Source organism: Saccopteryx bilineata, chromosome 5 (assembly GCF_036850765.1).
Source record: "Saccopteryx bilineata isolate mSacBil1 chromosome 5, mSacBil1_pri_phased_curated, whole genome shotgun sequence".
Taxonomy (NCBI): Eukaryota; Metazoa; Chordata; class Mammalia; order Chiroptera; family Emballonuridae; genus Saccopteryx; species Saccopteryx bilineata.
The window spans coordinates 57,543,206-57,562,321 of record NC_089494.1 but is presented as its reverse complement, the minus strand read 5'-3'; the positions used below and the strand labels follow the sequence as shown (position 1 = coordinate 57,562,321).

The window sequence follows — 19,116 nt, the reverse complement described above, 5'->3', positions numbered from 1 at the left end:
GCTTAGTGTAGAGTACGAGCCCACTAAATGTTTACTGAGTGGATAAATGAATGAATAAATAAAGGGATGGGAACATACTATTAATTTGAAGGCAAAAATAGCACTATGGTCCTATCATCTTTAGATCCCATAGTATTCTCAATTTCATTGTGTTTCCTAAGCCCTCTAACCTGGTCACCCCTGTGATCCAGGCTCACATACAGCAAGCAGATTAAATTCAGGTAGTGTGTATAACTAAACAATGAAAAGATTTTAAAAAGCTGCAACTCTGAAGTATCTGTACAACATGAAATCTAGGAAAGTTTCCTACAGCAAGAAATGCTTAATATCACATTAACATCATAGCTGTATGATTACTCACTAAAGAAATGTGGTTCTCTGGAGAAATATTACTGAATTTGGCAAGAAATTTCTCAGCAGCATTTCTCTTGGCTTGTTTTTTTGATGCCCCCTTTCCTAAATAGAGAAAAAGAAATTGTAGGTTTAGAAAAGAAATGTGCCCTGGCCGGATAGCTCAGTGGGTTAGAGTACCGTCCCAAAGTGAAGAGATTGCTGGTTTGATACTGGCCGGGGCACATACAGGAACAGATGTTACTGTCTCTCCTGTTCTCTCCCTTCCTCTCTTTAAAATCAATAAAATAAACATTTAAATAAAAGAAAAGAAATGTATCCACAGAGAATGATCAAATGTATATTGTATTTAATGAGAACACAATCTCCTGGTTGCTGACCTGACATTTTGGTTGTTGTGATTCATACAGCTATTAATTCTTACATTTTCAAAGGCATTCCTTTTAACAATTTATCTTTAACAGTTACACTTTCTGTTTTTCTTTAACAGTTATATTTCTCTATGTTTAGTTTTAAAGAATTCTATTTGGTTTAATTCTGACCAAATATTCAAATTTATCAAGGCATATTTGAATTACAACTTCTTTCTCTCAATGTTTATTTTCTATTTACAATTTCCTATAAACTGACAATTATGTGAAATTTCTCTAACATGAATGAGAAAGGAGATACTGAAGTTGAAAGACACCATATATTTTATTTCCTTCCATGCTTTTGTTAGATTTAAAAACTGAGCCTCAGAGAGACTAAGTAACTTGCTTAACTTGCAAACCAAGGACTGCAGCAAGAACAGAAGTGAGGCTCCTGCTTCTGGCCCGAGCTTTCTGTACTGGCCCACACAGCTTATTAGTTCAAAGTAACACATAGCCAAGGTAAAATTCCCTTTTAAGCCACTTTAAAAATGATGCAACCATGTTAGAGAAGTTAAAATAGGAATCCTTATTAAGTGACTTTTTTCTCTCTCTCATAGTTTATGGCCTTTATAACATAGAAGTTATTTAATTTAACAGAACAATTTCTACTTTATTTTTATCTCACTGCAGGGTTTTGTCATCTAGCCTCTTATCATCTTGTTTTCAAAAGTAAACAAGATGTTTTCTAGGCCATAAGAATAGCTTCTGAAACATCAAATGAAATTTTTAAAGTTCACTAGTACATCAATAAGAACTGTTTAAGGTGTCAATTAGTTATGTCTTTCTGTTAACAACTTATGATTTTTAGAAACATCAAATTAAGAAGTCTAAGCATTCTTTTTTTAAAAAAAAAAGTACAGGGAGGGGAGATAGAAAGACTCCTGCATGTGCCCTGACTGGGATCCATCTGGCAACCCCCCTGCCTGGGGCTGATGCTCGAACCAACTAAGCTATCCTCAGTGCCTGAGGCCAGTGCTTGGACCAACAGAGCCACTGGCTGCAGGAGAGGAAGAGGAAGAAAAAGGGGAGAAGTACGGAAAGAGAAGCAGATGGTTACTTCTCCTGTGTGCCCTGATGGGGGTGGAACCCAGGATATCCACATGCTGGGCAATGCTCTATCCATTGAGCAAACCGGCCAGGGCCATATTCGTAAGCCATATATTTATACTTTAATTTATCTGCACAAAGTTAGAGACAGTAGACTAGGAGTGTTATCAAATTTTTCTCAACAAAAAATTTTGAAAAATTATCACAACAGAAATTTCTATGGCCATTCAGCATCTGGAAACACTTCAAACGCCTTCAATTATATGAGGGTAAAAAGAAATAAGTACCAGTTTCCATAAATGACTCTAGCTTGCAAATTGTGGTATATTCTCTCTTATGAGCAGGTCCTCCCTCCTGGGAAAGGGTGTATTCAGGAAGTCTCCAGCCATGATGAATAGCTAATTCCTAGAAAATTGAGATGAGGCTTTAGTAGTAATTTTTACTATGCAATGACATAAATGATATTCTTTCATAATTTTGATCCCATTTCTATTTCTATGTTTAAAGAAATAATGACATTCTACAATGGAAAAATTAAGGAAGACCCTGTATTTCCCACAGATATTCCTGCATTTCATACCTTGTAAGTCTACAATATCCAAATTGTTTCCTGCTATGAACGGTGTTCTTTCATTAAGCCACACTGAGCTGATATCAAAGAGTTCAAAAAGGAAGACAAACTATTATCGCTCTTTTTGGAAACATCCAAGAGGATATCTATAGGTCTCACTGCCAACAGTTCCTACAGCCTCTCCTCTCCTACATACAGACTTCTATACCATGGCAGGCTCACTACTGTACTTAATCAAGAGCAAAAGAGAAGCAGAGACAGCAAACGAACCTGAATGAGGTTGAGAAAAAAGGAAGAACACTACAGAATGACTCATAAAGCAGGAAAGAGATCAAAAGACTGGCTGGATAATGAGGAGGAGAGTTGTCCAACAGAGCACATGAATAATACTGTCAGGCAAGAAGGATGACCTGCGTGCAGAAGTTCAAAACTGAATATATACGTGTGTGTGTGTGTGTGTGTTTGTGTATATGTGTGTGTATGTGTGTGTGTGTGTACCTACATAATGGTAGAACATACCTACATAAATGGTAGAATAAAGGAATAAACTAGACTACTTCCCTATTCTTGAATTAGGTACCAAATTTGGTTTTTTTAAAGTCTTCTGTCTCAACAGAAGTAGAAAGAGGTTTGTCACAAGTGGTAAGAAATATTCTTAAAGTATAAAACACTCTCCATGTGTACTGATGTCTTGTTGATCTTAAATGAGAATTTCACAAACCAAAAGCAGATACTGTGTATGAAAGAAAATCCAAAAAATAAATAAATAGAAAAATAACTTTAAGTTAGCATTGTATTAATGGTCATAACTTAGAAAACAAAACATTGCGACATCTTATTTTTAAAATATTAATTCCTTCTCTTAGCTCTTGATCTGATCAATCTATGACATCTTTTTTCAGTAGACAAAATGTTAAGTTTGGAAAACTGCAACTTACCTGTAATGAACCAATAGGATTAAGCTGGTTCTTTGGTTGCTTGGAAGGGTCAGGCATTAAGGGGTCAGGAACTGCAAAGCTAAACATTTTTTAAAAGAGTTATAACACCAAATAATTTCCCCCAAATTATTAAACACATGACAAGCATTTTCAATTTAACCCTCTATGCCTCCTTTGCTCTTGCTGTTTCTTCTACCTGAACACCCTTCTCTCCCACCTCTTCCACAAGTATCTGATCTATCCATCATCCAAGGCATATTTCGAATGCCACTTCCTCTAAAAAGCCTACTGTTTTACCCCAGTGGGACATAATCTCTCCCTCCTTTGAACCATTATAACATTTGGTATGACACTTTCTTAAGTAAACTATTTTATCATAGTAACACACTCTTACAAATACATTTAATTGTCTATCCCTCAGGGCACCTCTCCCCTGTTCAGACTTAAGTTTGGAAAACTGCAACTTAATGTTACTTAATTAAGTAATATGGAATACATATTACTTACTTTCATAGTGCTTGTAGTACTTTGTATATAATTAGTGCTTGATAAAACGTATTTAAGCAAATATAACTGTTGTTACAACTACACAAAAAGAGAAGACTAATAATTGGTCAGGAGATTAAGCCTGTGAATAATACAAATCATAAGTGAACCTTTTTCATTCAGATAATTAAGGAAGAAAAATTTATTTGATATATCATCTGCTCTATGCTAGGATAATCCTAAGATTTATTCCTACATAAAATAGATGGCCTGCATGAATCTGGTTTTAGCATGTGAAGATTGTGATAAGTAAAAAAGAGAACAATCTCTAGTAAGTAGTTTGAAATACTAGTTACTTAGATGTTGGGTGCCTGACACAGAAAATTACATTCCAAGGTTATTACCACCTAGGCAAATAAAGAGTCGTTTCTTTCATAACAAGTGAGATTTAGTTACTGTTACTTCCTCAAGTTTCTTTTCTATCAGAATTTCAAGCTTTACACGGGCTAATGAGATATAAATATTCACTTACAAGGCTGCATGCCTAAGCTACCCCAAAAATTGTGATAAAGAAATAAGAAAGTTTCTGTATTAAATCAGGCCACTTTAGGCTTCACAATAGCTTAGTAATTCCCATCTTATCTGTTAAGAAGCACAAATACTGTATAGTAAAGTGAGTTAGCCTTATTTGCAGACGAAATGAAGCGGTCATGTGCTGGAAGGACATTACATACACTCATTACTACAATACTTTGGGTTGATCTTTGGGCTGCACAGAAATAGCATGTCCGTCACTAGTCAGGGAAAGATCTAAAATCTGCCATTCCATTTGGCATTGTCTAAAAAGCCAGCATAAAGCAATTATAATGTATGGCACTATACAATCAAGCATCATTTTACGAAATCCAAGGCTTACACTGGTTAGTGCTAAACTATCCCAATTTTTGGCATAACTTAGAAAAAAGGAGCAGCACTGCATGTGAGCCTAAATAAACACCTGAGTCAAAAGTTTTGCTGTTGCTGGAAAGCAAAAACCCATCCTAAAATCCCATGGGCCTCTGCTGTCAGCTGTAAACAGATACACCAAATTGTATTCTAAATACATTTGAGCGCATGTAGAGAGAAGCAATTGAAGGCATACCATACTCCAGGGTGTGCCCATTAGAAACCAAAGGATACCACTGTATGATACATGAGATGCTCCAGGACCAACACTCTTTTCAAAATACCTAAAGTGATAACAAATTTATCTTGGAATGATATGACAAGAATTAACATCCCATTTAATAACCTCTTGTATTTGGCACACATTCTATAATAAAAGGAAATCTTTTTGTTTCCTTCCAAATCGGAATTCTTAAAAGTGCTCTTAGCTGATCTTTTTGCACCTCACACCTTGTTTTCCTCAATGTAGAAATAATTAGTCTTACTATAGTAAGTCATTTGCCAGAAAAACTCTGGCTTTCTACTGTTGCACACCATCTGAAAAAAAAAATCTAGTTCAAGACAGCCTTCTTTTAATCATTAACTGCTGGATTGAATTTCTTAAGGATAAAGTTGTCTTTAATAGATGGTAGGTTTTCATAAAGAAGATTTTAGAGCTAGATACTAAAAACTGTTCACTCTGTGGCTTTTGTGAGCATTGTGTTCAAACTTTTAATCTTACCTCAGCCATGATATTTTTGAGCTGCAGAATACAAAGAAATTTAGCTCACCAAATACTTGCATTGGCTTTCAAAATGTTTATGGCGGCCTCTGCAGCTCTATGCTTCGCCAGCTTCTTACTTGTACCTTCACCTGAAGTAAGGTGAACAACAAAAGTATACACTGTGAAAATGTGAGGCTTGCATGGATGTTTCCACAGCACAAAACAAAGTCATTACAGGTTTTACATATACACACTAAGTAATAAAAACATACACTACAAATATACTATAAAAAAATATTCACCATGTAAAATACATGAAAAAATCCATGATTTTAAAAGTTCTATGTATTTAATTCTATGCATACCTATATAAAAAATCCATATTATGTCTATATTATATGTTTATTACATAAAATGGTAATGAAGAAGACCATGCTATACTGTCTGAAGAAAGGCAACTTAGTATTTCACTCTTCCTCCATTCACAGGGAGAAATTCTTCTGTAGCATGAAACTTCCTTTAAGGGAGCCACTGACAGCAAAATGTGCACAATTTTATTCTAATAGCCTTTCCTCTACTGGATTAAACCCCTTGACTGGCAAAGCAGTCATGGCTATATACTGGGTTCAGTGTGGGAAGAATTAATTCAGGGAAGGTGAAAGTTTATGTTACGTGTCTTCAATAAATTCTGTATCCTTCACCTGGGTAGCTAAGGGGTGGCAGGGGATAGGCCTGACTAATCACTGACACTGATGCCTAGTTTCAGTAAGTAATTACAACTGACAAAGACTAAATTCCATCTTTTTCCTTCTGTGTTCAAGCTAGGTGTTGAGAACCCTTTGAAAGTGGTATCAGAATGCTCATGTCCATTCCTCTGGAGTGAAGGAAAGGAAGGAGATGTGGAATAAATTTCAAGTGTGACCCTCAATGCTCAGAAGACACAAGCAGCATACCACTAACATAGTTATTAGAGATACAGTAGAGGACCAAACAGTCCCTACCATTAAAGAGCACAGACCCTAGAGTGGAATTTCTTCTGTAAACAGGTATTTGAAATATGGAATGGAACATGTAATGACAGGCCTAAGTGCAGGCTGTAGGGGAGCATGCAGCAGGAGCAGCTGCCTCCTCTTAGTAAGGATTCAGAATGGTTTCATGAGGGAAGAAAGAGATAAATAAATGAAGACTTGAAAGATTAGGAAAAGCTAGTAACATGAAGAGAGCTAGGGGTTAAGAACAATCTAGGCAGAGAAAAGAGCACTGCAAAGCCTTAGTGGCAAAGAGCAGGTGTTCTCAAGAGCTCTATATAAAAGTACAGGAACTTGAAGAAATTTTGAGATAAAAGGATAGAGCTGGAGGGTAGGAGGGAAGTCAGAGAACACTCTCCTAAGTTTGTGCTTCTCAAACTCTAACGTGCCTGGGAATTTTGTTGAAGACAGTACTCTGATCTAGTAGGTCTGACATGGGACCTGATATTCTGCATTTCCATCAAGTGTCCAGATGATATTAGTGCTGCTGTTGATCACATATTGAGCAGCAAGACTGTAAGTCATATTAACAAATGTATATTCATCCAGAGGGTTACGGGGAAACCACTGGACGGATTTTAGGAACAGGAGGTACATGAACAGACTTGAAGGCCAGAAAGCGCACTCTGGTTGCCATGTGGAGAATGAACATCACAAGACTAGAAGCAGAAAGAACAGCCACAAGATTGCAGCCATAATCCAAATGGGAGAGGACAGTGGCCCAAACATTAGCAATGGGAAGAAGAGAGAAGCAGAAGGATTCAAGAAATACTATTTAGGAAGTAAGATTTGGTGACAAAGTTGACAAGAGGCAGAGGATGGGGAAGAAGTTGAGACCCAAATTTCTATAATGAGCAAATGGGTGATGGTGGTGCCTTTACTGAGCTAGGGAAGGCGGGCAATGGATTTGAGAGAGAAGATGGAATCAGTTTGAGTCAATGAGATACTGAGGTGCCTCTGGGTCATCCAAGCAAAGATGCCCAGCAAGCACAAGCTCATGCAGTGTTCTGTAACTGAGACTGGGCTGAAGATAAAGATTTCAGAATTATCAGCCTTTATACAGTATTGGAAGCTGTGGAGGCAGATAAGCTTGTAAGGAAGACAGGGCAGTGTAAGAAGAGCAGGAGCGTAGAAGGCCTAGGCAGAACGGTTGCCATAGGTTATTAATCTCTGGTCTATAGCACATTGAAGGAGGGAAAGCTACTTTTCTTTGAATTTTTACGGAATATTTAAAAAATAGACCAGCTAAAGCAGAAATGCATTGTTGATTCTATGGATCTCATGAAGAATCTTTCAGTTAGCACCTTGTTGGTCAATTAAGTTTGTAAAATATGATTTTTCTGTTTGCTTGCTTATAATTTGCATTGGGGGCTAGGCAGCACCAGGTATGTCTTCTGTGAAATTGTAAATTACCTTCTTGCTTGGGAAGGGCCATTGTTTTGCTAATGTTTGCTGGAGGAGAGGTTTTAGCACCAGAAAGTTCTGAAAAGAGTAGAGAAGAAGAAGAGTAGGCAGAGAGAGAAGCCATGTTTGCAGGGTAAGAGAGGAGAGAATGCAGGGTGCTGAGGAAGGGGCCATGTTGGCAGGGAAAGAGAAGGTGTGCAGATGAAGAACCAGAGGTGAGGGGCTTTGTGAGCTCTGCTGAGACTGGTGAGGCCTTTGATTCTAGGAGGTCCCGGAGAAGATTCTCCTTTTTGTGGAACCGAATAATGTGTCAGGGCTTTGAGAGCTCTGAATGAAGAGGGAAGTGTTTTCCCTGTGTGTTTGCTTATCGGCCGGTGCGAGAATTTAATAAAGAAATGGCCTGCCATTTTTTGGCTCCACTGTTTGTTTACTATCTGCCAGAATCCAATGAGAACTTGCATGTGCATGGCCACGACGGCTGCGACTACTGGCCATACACACCTCCAATCCACCTGCCTCATAGACAAACAAAATACTTCAAAAGTGTCTTAGAAGTGGATTCAATAAAAATAGTGGAGTCGAGATTTTCAGGGACACAAGTGATGTCTTCAGATTACCACCAGATAGTAGAATTTCAGCCTTCTTGCTGAATTCTTTGACATTCTTCCAAATTAAATTTACTATTCATATTTTTTGTTTGCAATTAGATATATAAGTAATAAAATGTCTACACTTATAAATGGGCAGCTTCAGTTTGTTCAAACTCACAGACCATAATAAGCTGAGTTTGAACTTTGAAACTTCACTGCTGTGTGACCTTGGGCATGTTATTTCTAATCTCTCTGAACCTATTTCCTCATGTATTAAAAAAGGAGGTAACAGCGTATTAAAACACCTGTACAGTATCAGGAACCAGAAGCTGCTTTGTAATCAATATACAGGATTTGAACCTTTTGCGTTCTTCATTTTGCTTGGGTACAGAATTGAGAGTAGTAGTACAACAGGTTTAAAGTGCCAAATGTGTCCATACAGAACGGGAAGAGGCTCAGAAATTTCAGGGTTTGTGCCTCCCGGCATCCGCTATAATCTAGGAAACTATATAACTTAACAGCACCTACTAATCCAGCTATGGCTGCTCTAAGAACCTTTCCTGCTTCTCTGTATTCTTGGAGGAACACTAGGAGGATCCTAGGATGTTCCTGAGCTTCTCTTGGTATCTGGGGAAGAGAAACTTAGGGAGACAACCAGATGACGTTGGAAAGTCCCTATGACCTGAAATGAGGCCTCATTTTCAAGAGCCTGCTCCTCGCAGCTGTCTGCAATAAAAAGGGCACTTGTCCAACTGATAATACCAAGTCTTGACCGCCAACCCGCATGGTCGTCGGGGGATTAACTGTGTATACAAACCTGTGCAGGTTATGTCACCAACGGTTACTCTGAAGGTGAAAGTGGGCACGTGAATTTGCATATCGGATCTTTCACATTCATAAACCGGGATGTTCTTGGTCTTCATGCCGTATTCGTGTAATACCTGAATAGGTGTTTTCCCTGGTTTAGCTGTAATCATCTTCCCCAAACTGCAAAAAAACAGAAAAAGGTGTGCTTTGCATACCAAAGCCGGAAGGGAAGCAGAAGCATAGAGAGGCTAGTTATAACCACCACCAACGGGTCCTGTGGTCAGAGCTGGCAAGATGCACCATCTGCCGGCCCCCCTGCAGCGGGCACAGGACAGGGGCGCGCAGAGTGCCGACGTCTTTAGGGACATAACTTGAATGAAGGCAGAGCGGATTCACAGGAGAATAGAGGTGCTGCAACCTCTCAGGACTAAGCCCACAAGTCCCATTCCCTGGAAGGCCTCGAACCACCTGGCCATCCTGGCAGCCACCCGAGGACGCAGGAGGGGCGGGGCCCGGCCCGGCCGCCAACCCCCGGCCCGCGCGCCGCCGAGAGGGCGTGGCCGAGCGCCAGCCGGTCCGCCCGCAGCGGCGGCGAGAGCGGCAGGAAGGGACTTTACCCACAATGCCGCTGGGCAGCTGGGTCCCACGCCCCCGCCATTCCTGGCCCTGCTCTGCGCGGCCGCGATTGCCTGCGAGCTGACCTGAAGGTCCCGCTGTCCTCGCGCTCCAAAGGCGGGTCCGCGGCGCGATGCCGGCTCTGGGACATGTCGAGAAGGTAGGGCTGAGCGGCGAGAGGAAGAGCGGTACAGATCGACGTCTTCGCTCCCCGGGTCGGCTGGTCCCCGAGAGGAGCGCTCCAGCGCCGTCGCCGCCGCCGCCTCCCCTCCCGGCTCCTCTCCCCGCTCTCCTCCCGACTCCCACCCCTTCAGCTCCCCTCCAGTGTCCCTTTTGCGGAGGGGACGGGCGGAGGCGGAGGCGGGGCCTCGGTGAGGCAGCGCGGGTCCGGGTTCCCGGCCACGCCTCCTCGCTCTCCTGGCTTCGGGCCATCTCCAAACTCGCTCCCGCCCACCGGCTCGCAGTCTCCATGGCGCCCGCCCTGCCTCTCTCCCTCCAGGCTCCGCCCCCTCCTCAGCCCCGGCTCTTCTGCTCCTGCCGAGCCCAACGTCGGCCTCGGGGCTCTCAGCATCCTGCCCCCGGCCTTATCGAAGTCGGAGATCTGTGACTTTAAAAGGAGGCTGTTTCTTGCCCGGAGAGGCATGTTGGGCTGACAAACCTCGCAGAATCTGTGGGAGCTGAAGCCCAGCTTGGAAGGATGAGCGCTGCGTCATTTTAAGAAAAAGATTTCAAAATTCCAAATGCAAAATTTTTAGAAAGCATTTATGGGCCTGGCCCGGAAGCTTGAGACTCGCGGTTATCAGCCCCTGAGGGTTGGGTGGGCTCTTCTGTCCGAGCCCTGCCTTTAGGATCTCGCGGGGACGTCCAGAAACTCCCCTCCTTCCTTCTCTCCCCGTGGGTTCCATTGTCTTACAGACTTTCGTCGGGAGGTAAATGCTGGGTCTGTGGGTCCCAACAAGGCCCGTTAGGTGTAAACGAAGGCTTTTCTGTGGACCAGATTCCAATTAAATGCTGTTTCTGCACACATGTGGTGTTGGTTGTGATGGCATTTTCCTGGGATGCACCCACCTTTGGCAGGGGTCAGACAGTGGGGTGCCGAGTCGCTTCTCTAGGGGTTCGTTGGCGACTCGTAGAAATGACTCCGTGTGCTTTCTCGGTGTTGTGAAATATTGCTTTGCACAGTTCTGTTCGCACCAAGGGCCATTAATTAAAAAGTGTTTTTTGGAGGTTGCACGGAAGCCCTGGGTATTTAAAAGCAAAATTTAAAGTGTCCAGATCTAATCAAATTGGTGTATATTATTTGAGGCTTGAATTAAACCTGTTCTTTTTTTCTCCCGTACCACCTCTTTATATGTATATAATTGATTACTATCCACTAATGTAAAGTTTTAATGAGTATCTTGTGAGTAGCAAATAGCCCATTATTTCCAAATCTATTAACAATCTAACCTGGTGGCGCGCTGGATAGAGGGTAGAGACCAGACGCTGAGGTCCCCAGGTTGTAAGCCGAGGTTGCCAGCTTTAGTATGGGCCCCGTGGGCTTGAGCCAGGGGATCATCCTGATCCAAAGGTTCATGGCTTAAGCTTAAAGGTCGCTGGCTCAACTTGTCCACCGCCCCCTCAAGGCATGTATGTGACGAAGAACAACTAAAAGTGAAGCAACGGAGAGTTGAAGCTTCTCATCTCTCTCCTCCCTCCCTGTTTCTCACTCTCTCAAATCGATAAAATTAAAAAAATAAAAACATTGGTTTCTAAAGTGTATTTTCAGCCACAAAATTGTTTTAAAACAGGCTAAAATCTGATGTAGCTCTCTTTAAAGGTTGAGTTACTGAAGATAATAATGAAACAAACAAACAAAAAAAAGGCCGTGGGATCCCCTTTCAAAGAGATGCCTGTGTGCCAGCTTCAGAGTAAGAAACCATAGGTCAGAGTTTATCCAGTTATTTATGTGTCATGTGATTTTCATTTAGTAGTTCGTAAGATCTGCATACAATTGTTTCCTTATAGTCTGTGACTATTTTTTTTAGGCTGTGACTTTTTATATTAATCAGTTCTTATAATTGATACAAGGACAGTAAATGAAATGTTCAAACAATGAACTGTATACCATAAGGATTCAAAACAGCAGTTTTCTGTTGCGGAAGTTGGCATGTTGCGGAAGTTGGCATGATGGACTTGTGAAGGAATTCCCTTTGGACTAGGTACATTGTGGCTGGTGCTCAGGGCTAATACGAATTAGTGCCTAATTGCCTTGTTCCCCTTAAGGCTATATGTTTCCCATAAAACTGGCAAACTACTATTAATTTTGACCCACATTAAGGATGTTGGTAGTATTTCAAAATTATTTTCTGTGTATGTTTTAGTTCTGTAGACTGCAATTTTAAATTAGACTTACTTTTAGTGTATCATTTTACACTGTTGATCTATAATTCATCACCTGAGCACACTAGGGGAGGCGGTGTTGTGAACTGTACACTGTAAACTACTTGGTGGAACCATGCTTTGTATTTTTAATGTGTATAATGATATTTAAAATAAAATAAGGCTTAGTTTTGTGCCTGATTTTCTTGCAAATATGGATTTGTTACCTGAGGGTTGCAGCTGATAACATTTTGATACTTTATTAATATGTTTGCTGCCGCTACCAAGAGCTTTGTCAAGCAAGTTGGAGATGGAGGGAGATTAGTTCCTGTTCCAAGCCTCAGTGAGGCTGACAAATACCAACCTCTAAGTCTTGTGGTAAAAAAGAAGCGATGCTTTCTGTTTCCTAGAAATAAATTTACCTCGACACCTTTTACACTGAAAGATATTCTTCTAGGAGACAGAGGAATTTCAGCTGGTAAGTTTAAATGTGTGTTTGGAAGTGACTACTCATTCAGCTATATTATTGATAATCTAAATATAGGTCATATATACTGCTTATGTTTGTAATGCTTACACATTTTTATTAACAAAAACTTTTTATTACTATTGCAATAATATTATGATTAACAGTACCTAAAGTTTATAATAGTGTCATCTGCTATTGGTCAAGTAATTTTCAAGCCGATTTGAAAGATTACTTACTGTGTAATTTTATTTCAATTATTTTATGAAGAGTTTCAACCAAATCAGCTAATAATATGACATCATAATAATGTATTTCTTCATCTATAAAATGGGGTTATTGTGTAGTCTTAGCCTATCTCACGTGGTCAAATGGGATGAAAGTAACTTGTATTTATTTTTTATGGTTCATTATTACAGTTGGCAAGCTGAATATATTAACAGGCTAGGTTAGAAAATAAATTGACATTTTGACAAATTATTTCTTATAAACTCCTGTTCTTTCACTACCAAGGGGATCTTGATGCTTAAGAAGTCCTGTTCAATTTGAGTTCATTTTAAGTACTCTGGCTATTAATTTATTCTTGTTTTCTAATTAATTGGATTGCTATTTTTAATCTTGGTATGAAACATTGCCTTTCTCAGTAGTTGGGTAATTGAATCTTAAATAGTAAATTAACGTGTTTACTATATGTAATCTACACTACATGAATTCTTTCCATTTTACAAGTATTAATTTTCTTTTTTTAAAAGGTATTTCATCTTATCAGTTACTGAATTATGAAGATGAATCAGATGTTTCACTCTATGGAAGGCGAGGCAACCATATTGTGAATGATGTTGGGATTAATGTTACTGGATCAGATTCTGTTGCAGTAAAAGCTTCATTTGGTGTAGTTACTAAACATGAAGTGGAAGTTTCAACATTACTCAAGGAAATTACTACAAGGTCTGTATAATGATCCTTAATATACTTCAGTGTTTTCATTAACTATTTTAATTATATCAACTTCATTATAAATAATGATTGAAAGAAACATTCGGGTTATATTTTACTAATGTAATGTATTTATTTGATTTTTTGAAATAATACAAATTAGTAATATATTTAAACTTTGCGTAAGAGTAGATATCCAACATCATTTGGTTTAAACGGAGTTTTTAATTGCTCCACATAGTTGCTTTGGATTTGAACACATTTGCTAAATTATTAGATTAAAAGAATAAAGTAATCTGCTTGCAACAATTATGCTAAGAGAAGCTTTCCAACAGACTCCTATATTAAACATGTTTTAAGAAAATAGAGAGGAGAGGAAGATTATTAAATTGCTTTTGAGCTTATTTTCTGATTTGTATTAAGCCTGCCTTGATTTATTTTTGGTTAAGGTAAGACTATGAGTAAGTAACACATGATAGCAAAGAATGCTCTAGATTATATGTACTCAGATGTTATAATTCTTGTGAATGTCTCTCTTGTTTATTTTAGAAAAATTAATTTTGACCACAGCTTGATACGTCAGTCAAGGAGCAGCAGAAAGGCAGTATTGTGTGTTGTCATGGAAAGCATTCGAACCACACGACAGTGCTCACTGTCTGTGCATGCTGGAATTCGAGGGGAATCTATGCGGGTAAACCACATTCGTTAGGCTTCTTTACTAAAATACTGCAATGGGAATTTTTTAAAAAGTACTCAGTTTCTAATGAGACTTGTGTATTTTGTCAAATGTTGACATTAAAGAGCTACAGTGATATATAGGATTTTGTACAGTAATGGTTTTGTTTTATAATGTAAAAAAAAAAATCCAAGAAAATTTTATTCTAAACATGTGTAATATAATGCAAACAAAACACTAATCCTTGTGAAATAATATGCATACTGGAGTCCCGCCTATTGCTATTTAAATGTTGTTTTAAGAATAAAAATTAGATACTTTTGTTGAATTCTTTGATTTTATTTATAAGTGATGTAGTTCACACTTAAATTTTAAAAGTTGAATTTATATTTTTATATTAAATTAATTTTTCTAAAATAATATTGTCAATGACTAAACATGCTTCATTCAATGTTAAATCCTTTAGAACAGTGGTCCCAAACCCCCAGGCTGCGAACCAGTACCAGTCCGTGGGCCATTTGGTACCGGTCTGCAGAGAAAGACTAAATAACTTACATTATTTCTGTTTTATTTATATTGAAGTCTGAACGATGTTTTATTTTTAAAAAATGACCAGATTCCCTCTGTTACATAAGACTCACTCTTGACGCTTGTCTCAGTCACGTGATACATTTATCCTTCCCACCCTAAAGGCCGGTCCGTGAAAATATTTTATTTCACGGACATTAAACTGGTCCGTGGCCCAAAAAAGGTTGGGGACCACTGCTTTAGAAAATCTTGAAAGTGATTTGTGTTTAAATTACCTTAATTATGATATTTGTCCTCTCATTCACATAATAATGACATAATAATAACTTGATTGGTTTTATTAAAAACTGTTAGAAAGATAAGGTTCAATGATAATCTGTTCAAGTCTTTGAAAATAAAGGCTTTGTTCAGTGGCTACATTTAGCTGCCCACTAGATTACTTAATGGCAGATTACTTGGGCATGAACTGAAACATTTACTTCATTGCTTTGGAAAGTTGCTGACAGTTTGGGGGGCTTTGAAACAGTAAACAAGGCAGGACTTGAACACAGTGGGTTTGCAGTTGAATTCAGAAAAACACTTCTATGGCCAGAGAGCTTTACTGTTGCAGTCATTGTCTCCAATAACAAAGTAAGTGAGAAAGTGGTGAGTAATATTTCCTAATGTAGATCTTGAGTTCCCATTGGACCATTTGGACTTCTGTAATACAGTTTATTTTGAGTAGGGTAATTCTTTACTTGGACAAGTGTTTTATTTTTGGTAGAATTCAGGGAAATGTTTTTTTCTCCAAAAAGCCATCCTTACACATTATGCTCCTTAATAACATTATTTATCTTTTTAATATAGTTTCATTTTATGGATGAAATGAATCCCAAGGGGAGAGACAAAGCTATTGTTTTTCCAGCACACACAACCATTGCTTTCAGTGTTTTCGAACTCTTCATTTACTTGGATGGTGCCTTTGGTGAGTGAGTGACTTGCACGACACACTCAATTGATTATAGTTTTAGGAATTTAAAAAGGAAACTGTCTCTCTCTCTCAAATTGTAAAAGAATGATTCTCTCAGCATTGTCAATCTTATGTTGGTTGAAGTACTGGGGAAATACCCTCCCCACTTACCCAGGACCTGTTTCCTGCTTCTTGGTGAAGACTTTAGACTCCTGCCATGCCACTTATAATTACAAATAAAGAGATAAAATGCAATCCATTGACAAAAAAGTATTCCTTGACTTACACGGGGCAGTAATACATAAGTAGTTTTTTTATGTTCGCAAATAGAGGAGTAAGTAGACAGTAAGGTAACTGAAGATGGCAGGGCACCGAAACTAGTGTACCCAAAGACAACTTTTCTTTCATTTTACCTATCATGGATAAAGCTTCCCTTCCAGCTCTCTCTAGAAACAACTTTAAAAGTACAAATACTGCCTGACCATGCGGTGGCGCAGTGGATAGAGCGTCGGACTGGGATGCCGAGGACCCAGGTTCGAGACCCCGAGGTCGCCAGCTTCAGCGCGGGCTCATCTGGTTTGAGCAAAGCTCACCAGCTTTGACCCAAGATCGCTGGCTCGAGCAAGGGGTTACTCGGTCTGCTGAAGGCCTGCGGTCAAGGCACATATGTGAAAGCAATCAATGAACAACTAAGGTCTTGCAACAAAAAACTGATGATTGATACTTCTCATTTCTCTCCGTTCCTGTCTGTCCCTGTCTATCCCTCTGTCTGACTCTCCCTCTGTCCCTATAAAAAAATAAATAAATAAAAGTACAAATACTTACCCTGAAATTGTCACCTTATATCAGTGATTTTCAGCCTTTGACATCTCATGGCACACATAGACTACTAAAATTCTACGACACACCAAAAATATATTTTTTTGCTGATCTGAAAAATAAAACCAGGTATAATTTTGATTCGCACTGGATGACTATTGTTGTGTTGGTTGTTACTTTTTTATATGGCAATCGAAGGGAAAAGAGGTCCGTGCCTCTGACTACATAGTCAGGTATTGCATGTTTTAAAACTTCCTGTAGCACACTGGTTGAAAATCGCTGCCTTATATAATACCTCAGTGCAGCTCACTTTAGATTACTATACTTCACAGATCAGTAAGGTTAGGAGGACAGCCTGACCAAGCAGTGGCACAGTGGATAGAGCATCGGACGGGGACACAGAGGACACAGGTTCGAAACCCTGAGGTCGCCGGCTTGAATGCGGGCTCATCCCACTTGAGCATGGGCCCACTAGCTTGAGTGCGAGGTCACTGGCTTGAGCGTGGAATCATAGACATGACCCCGTGGTTGCTGGCTTGAACCCAGAGGTCGCTGGCTTAAGCCTAAGGTCACTGGCTTGAGCAAGGGGTCACTTGCTCTGCTATAGCTCCCCCCTAAGTCAAGGCACATATGAGAAAGCAATCAATGAACAACTAAGGTGCCGCACCGAAGAATTGATGCTTCTCATCTCTCTCCCTTCTTGTCTGTTCCTATCTGTCCCTCTCTCTGACTCTTAGTCTCTGTCAAAAAAAAAAAGAGGTTAGGAGGACAGCCTTTTTAAGTCTAGGTCTAGGCCAAAGGACCAGGCATGCGAGCCCCCTGGTAATTTATAAACAGTTTTAGACCTGTTAATATTTGTTTCTTCATTTCTTTGGTAGGAGGGAATAGGGAGTCTAGAAACAAAAGAAAACATGCAAATTAAATTCTATTTAGCATACTTTACAATTATATTGATAAATAGGAGTATGAACCGATAGAACTGATATATCCATCAAAAATTTAAATATGCATATACGCCTATTTACCCTTTTAGGAATTTATTCTATAAATATACTTACACATGTGTGCAATGATATGGGGATAAAGATATTCAGTTTGTAGTAACAGAAGATTGGAAATAACCTTAAGATCTGTTATCTGCAACTATTTAAATAATGATATATCCACACAACAGAATACTAAGAATGAGATAGCATTATATATCTTGACATTGAATAATCTAGGAGATATTTGAAAAAAAAATGTGTATAGTATGTAACTTTTTGAACCTAAAGAATTTTATGTACATATACATATGCACATACATATTCCTTTATGCTGCTAAAATATGTGGAGCATTTCTGGAAGTATACATAAGAGAGTTAATAGGAGTTACCTCTGGGGTGGAAAACTGAGGCTGGCAAGCTATACTAGAGACTTATTTGTCACTGTATCCCCTTTTTTTACTCTTTGAATTTTGTGGCATTTGAATGTTTTCTAAAAATCTGCAGAATTTTTTAAAATGTCCAAAATTTAACTTAAAAAAGTGCAACAACTGTCATATACCAGAATTCATCAACCACAAAATGTGAGTTCAAGTTATAACATCTTCTAAATTTCTTTTATAGACATTTGTGTCACCTCAGTGTCAAAAGGAGGATTTGAAAGGGAAGAAAGGGCAACGTTTGCACTGCTCTACAGATTGAGAAATATACTGTTTGAAAGAAGTATGTCCCTTAATGAATGTTTCAAATATATTGTTTTTCTTCTGGGATTAACACTTGAGGTTGTCTATTATAATCCTGTCTGTTAAGAATTTGAATTTAAAAGCCAAATCATTTCATGACTGATTGTTTAGATTCATGTGATTATAAATGCAGTTTGGTTATATTTTATTTTTTTTATTTGACTCCTGAAACATTTCTGTTTTTGTCCTTTTAGATAGAAGAGTGATGGACGCTATTTCTCGTTCACAGCTTTACTTAGATGATCTTTTTTCTGACTACTATGACAAATCTTCCAGCATGCCAGATATTTCACTCAAAGAAGGGACTCATATCCGAGTTAACCTACTTAACCACAACATTCCAAAGGGACCTTGCATCCTCTGTGGAATGGGCAACTTAAAAAGGGAGACCGTGTATGGTTGCTTTCAGTGCTCTGTTGATGGACAGAAGTATGTGAGACTTCATGCAGTTCCTTGTTTTGACATTTGGCACAAAAGAATGAAATAAAATGAAGATTGAATGTACTTTGCTGGTGTTTAAGGTGCAGCTGTGGCACACACTGTTCTAAAATTATCTAGGTTCACTTTGATGGATTGTGGCAAATTAAAAAGGGAGAGGAAAGAGAAATGAACCTGTCTGGGTGTCATTTCCCCCATCTACAATATAAAGTGGAGGTGATAATAATGTCTTCTTATATCTTGTCATGAAGGTTAATATTTTTCTATTTAAAAAAAGCCTTAAATGTAAAATTTAGAATGTAGATGTTCCTCAATAAAA

At 38.9% G+C, this 19,116-nt stretch overlaps 2 protein-coding genes across 4 annotated transcripts in view; one reads left to right on the top strand and one right to left on the bottom strand.

The window, feature by feature from the left end:
* PRKRA (protein activator of interferon induced protein kinase EIF2AK2) overlaps positions 1-10,117 on the bottom strand; it is a 20,686-nt gene extending 10,569 nt beyond the window's left edge. For both annotated transcript variants that reach the window (XR_010725714.1, XM_066233843.1), the window contains exons 1-6: positions 9,985-10,117; positions 9,294-9,463; positions 5,522-5,603; positions 3,321-3,399; positions 2,099-2,216; positions 362-456 (exon numbers count right to left, since the gene is read on the bottom strand). Coding sequence is in view for 1 of the 2 variants with exons in the window: in XM_066233843.1 (XP_066089940.1) it covers positions 362-456; positions 2,099-2,216; positions 3,321-3,399; positions 5,522-5,603; positions 9,294-9,463; positions 9,985-10,049 (609 nt within the window). In the remaining variant the exon portion in view is untranslated. The remainder of the gene's footprint in view (positions 1-361; positions 457-2,098; positions 2,217-3,320; positions 3,400-5,521; positions 5,604-9,293; positions 9,464-9,984) is intronic.
* PJVK (pejvakin) lies at positions 9,936-19,116 on the top strand. 2 transcript variants are annotated; one of them, XM_066233842.1, is made up of 6 exons: positions 9,936-10,058; positions 13,478-13,673; positions 14,211-14,352; positions 15,712-15,829; positions 18,241-18,339; positions 18,554-19,116. In XM_066233842.1, the coding sequence occupies exons 3-6, from the start codon at positions 14,281-14,283 to the stop codon at positions 18,844-18,846; spliced, it is 582 nt and encodes a 193-aa protein (XP_066089939.1). In that variant the 5' UTR covers positions 9,936-10,058; positions 13,478-13,673; positions 14,211-14,280; the 3' UTR covers positions 18,847-19,116. The 2 variants fall into 2 exon arrangements, with proteins under 2 accessions (XP_066089939.1, XP_066089938.1); XM_066233841.1 differs by lacking the exon at positions 9,936-10,058 and adding an exon at positions 12,512-12,737.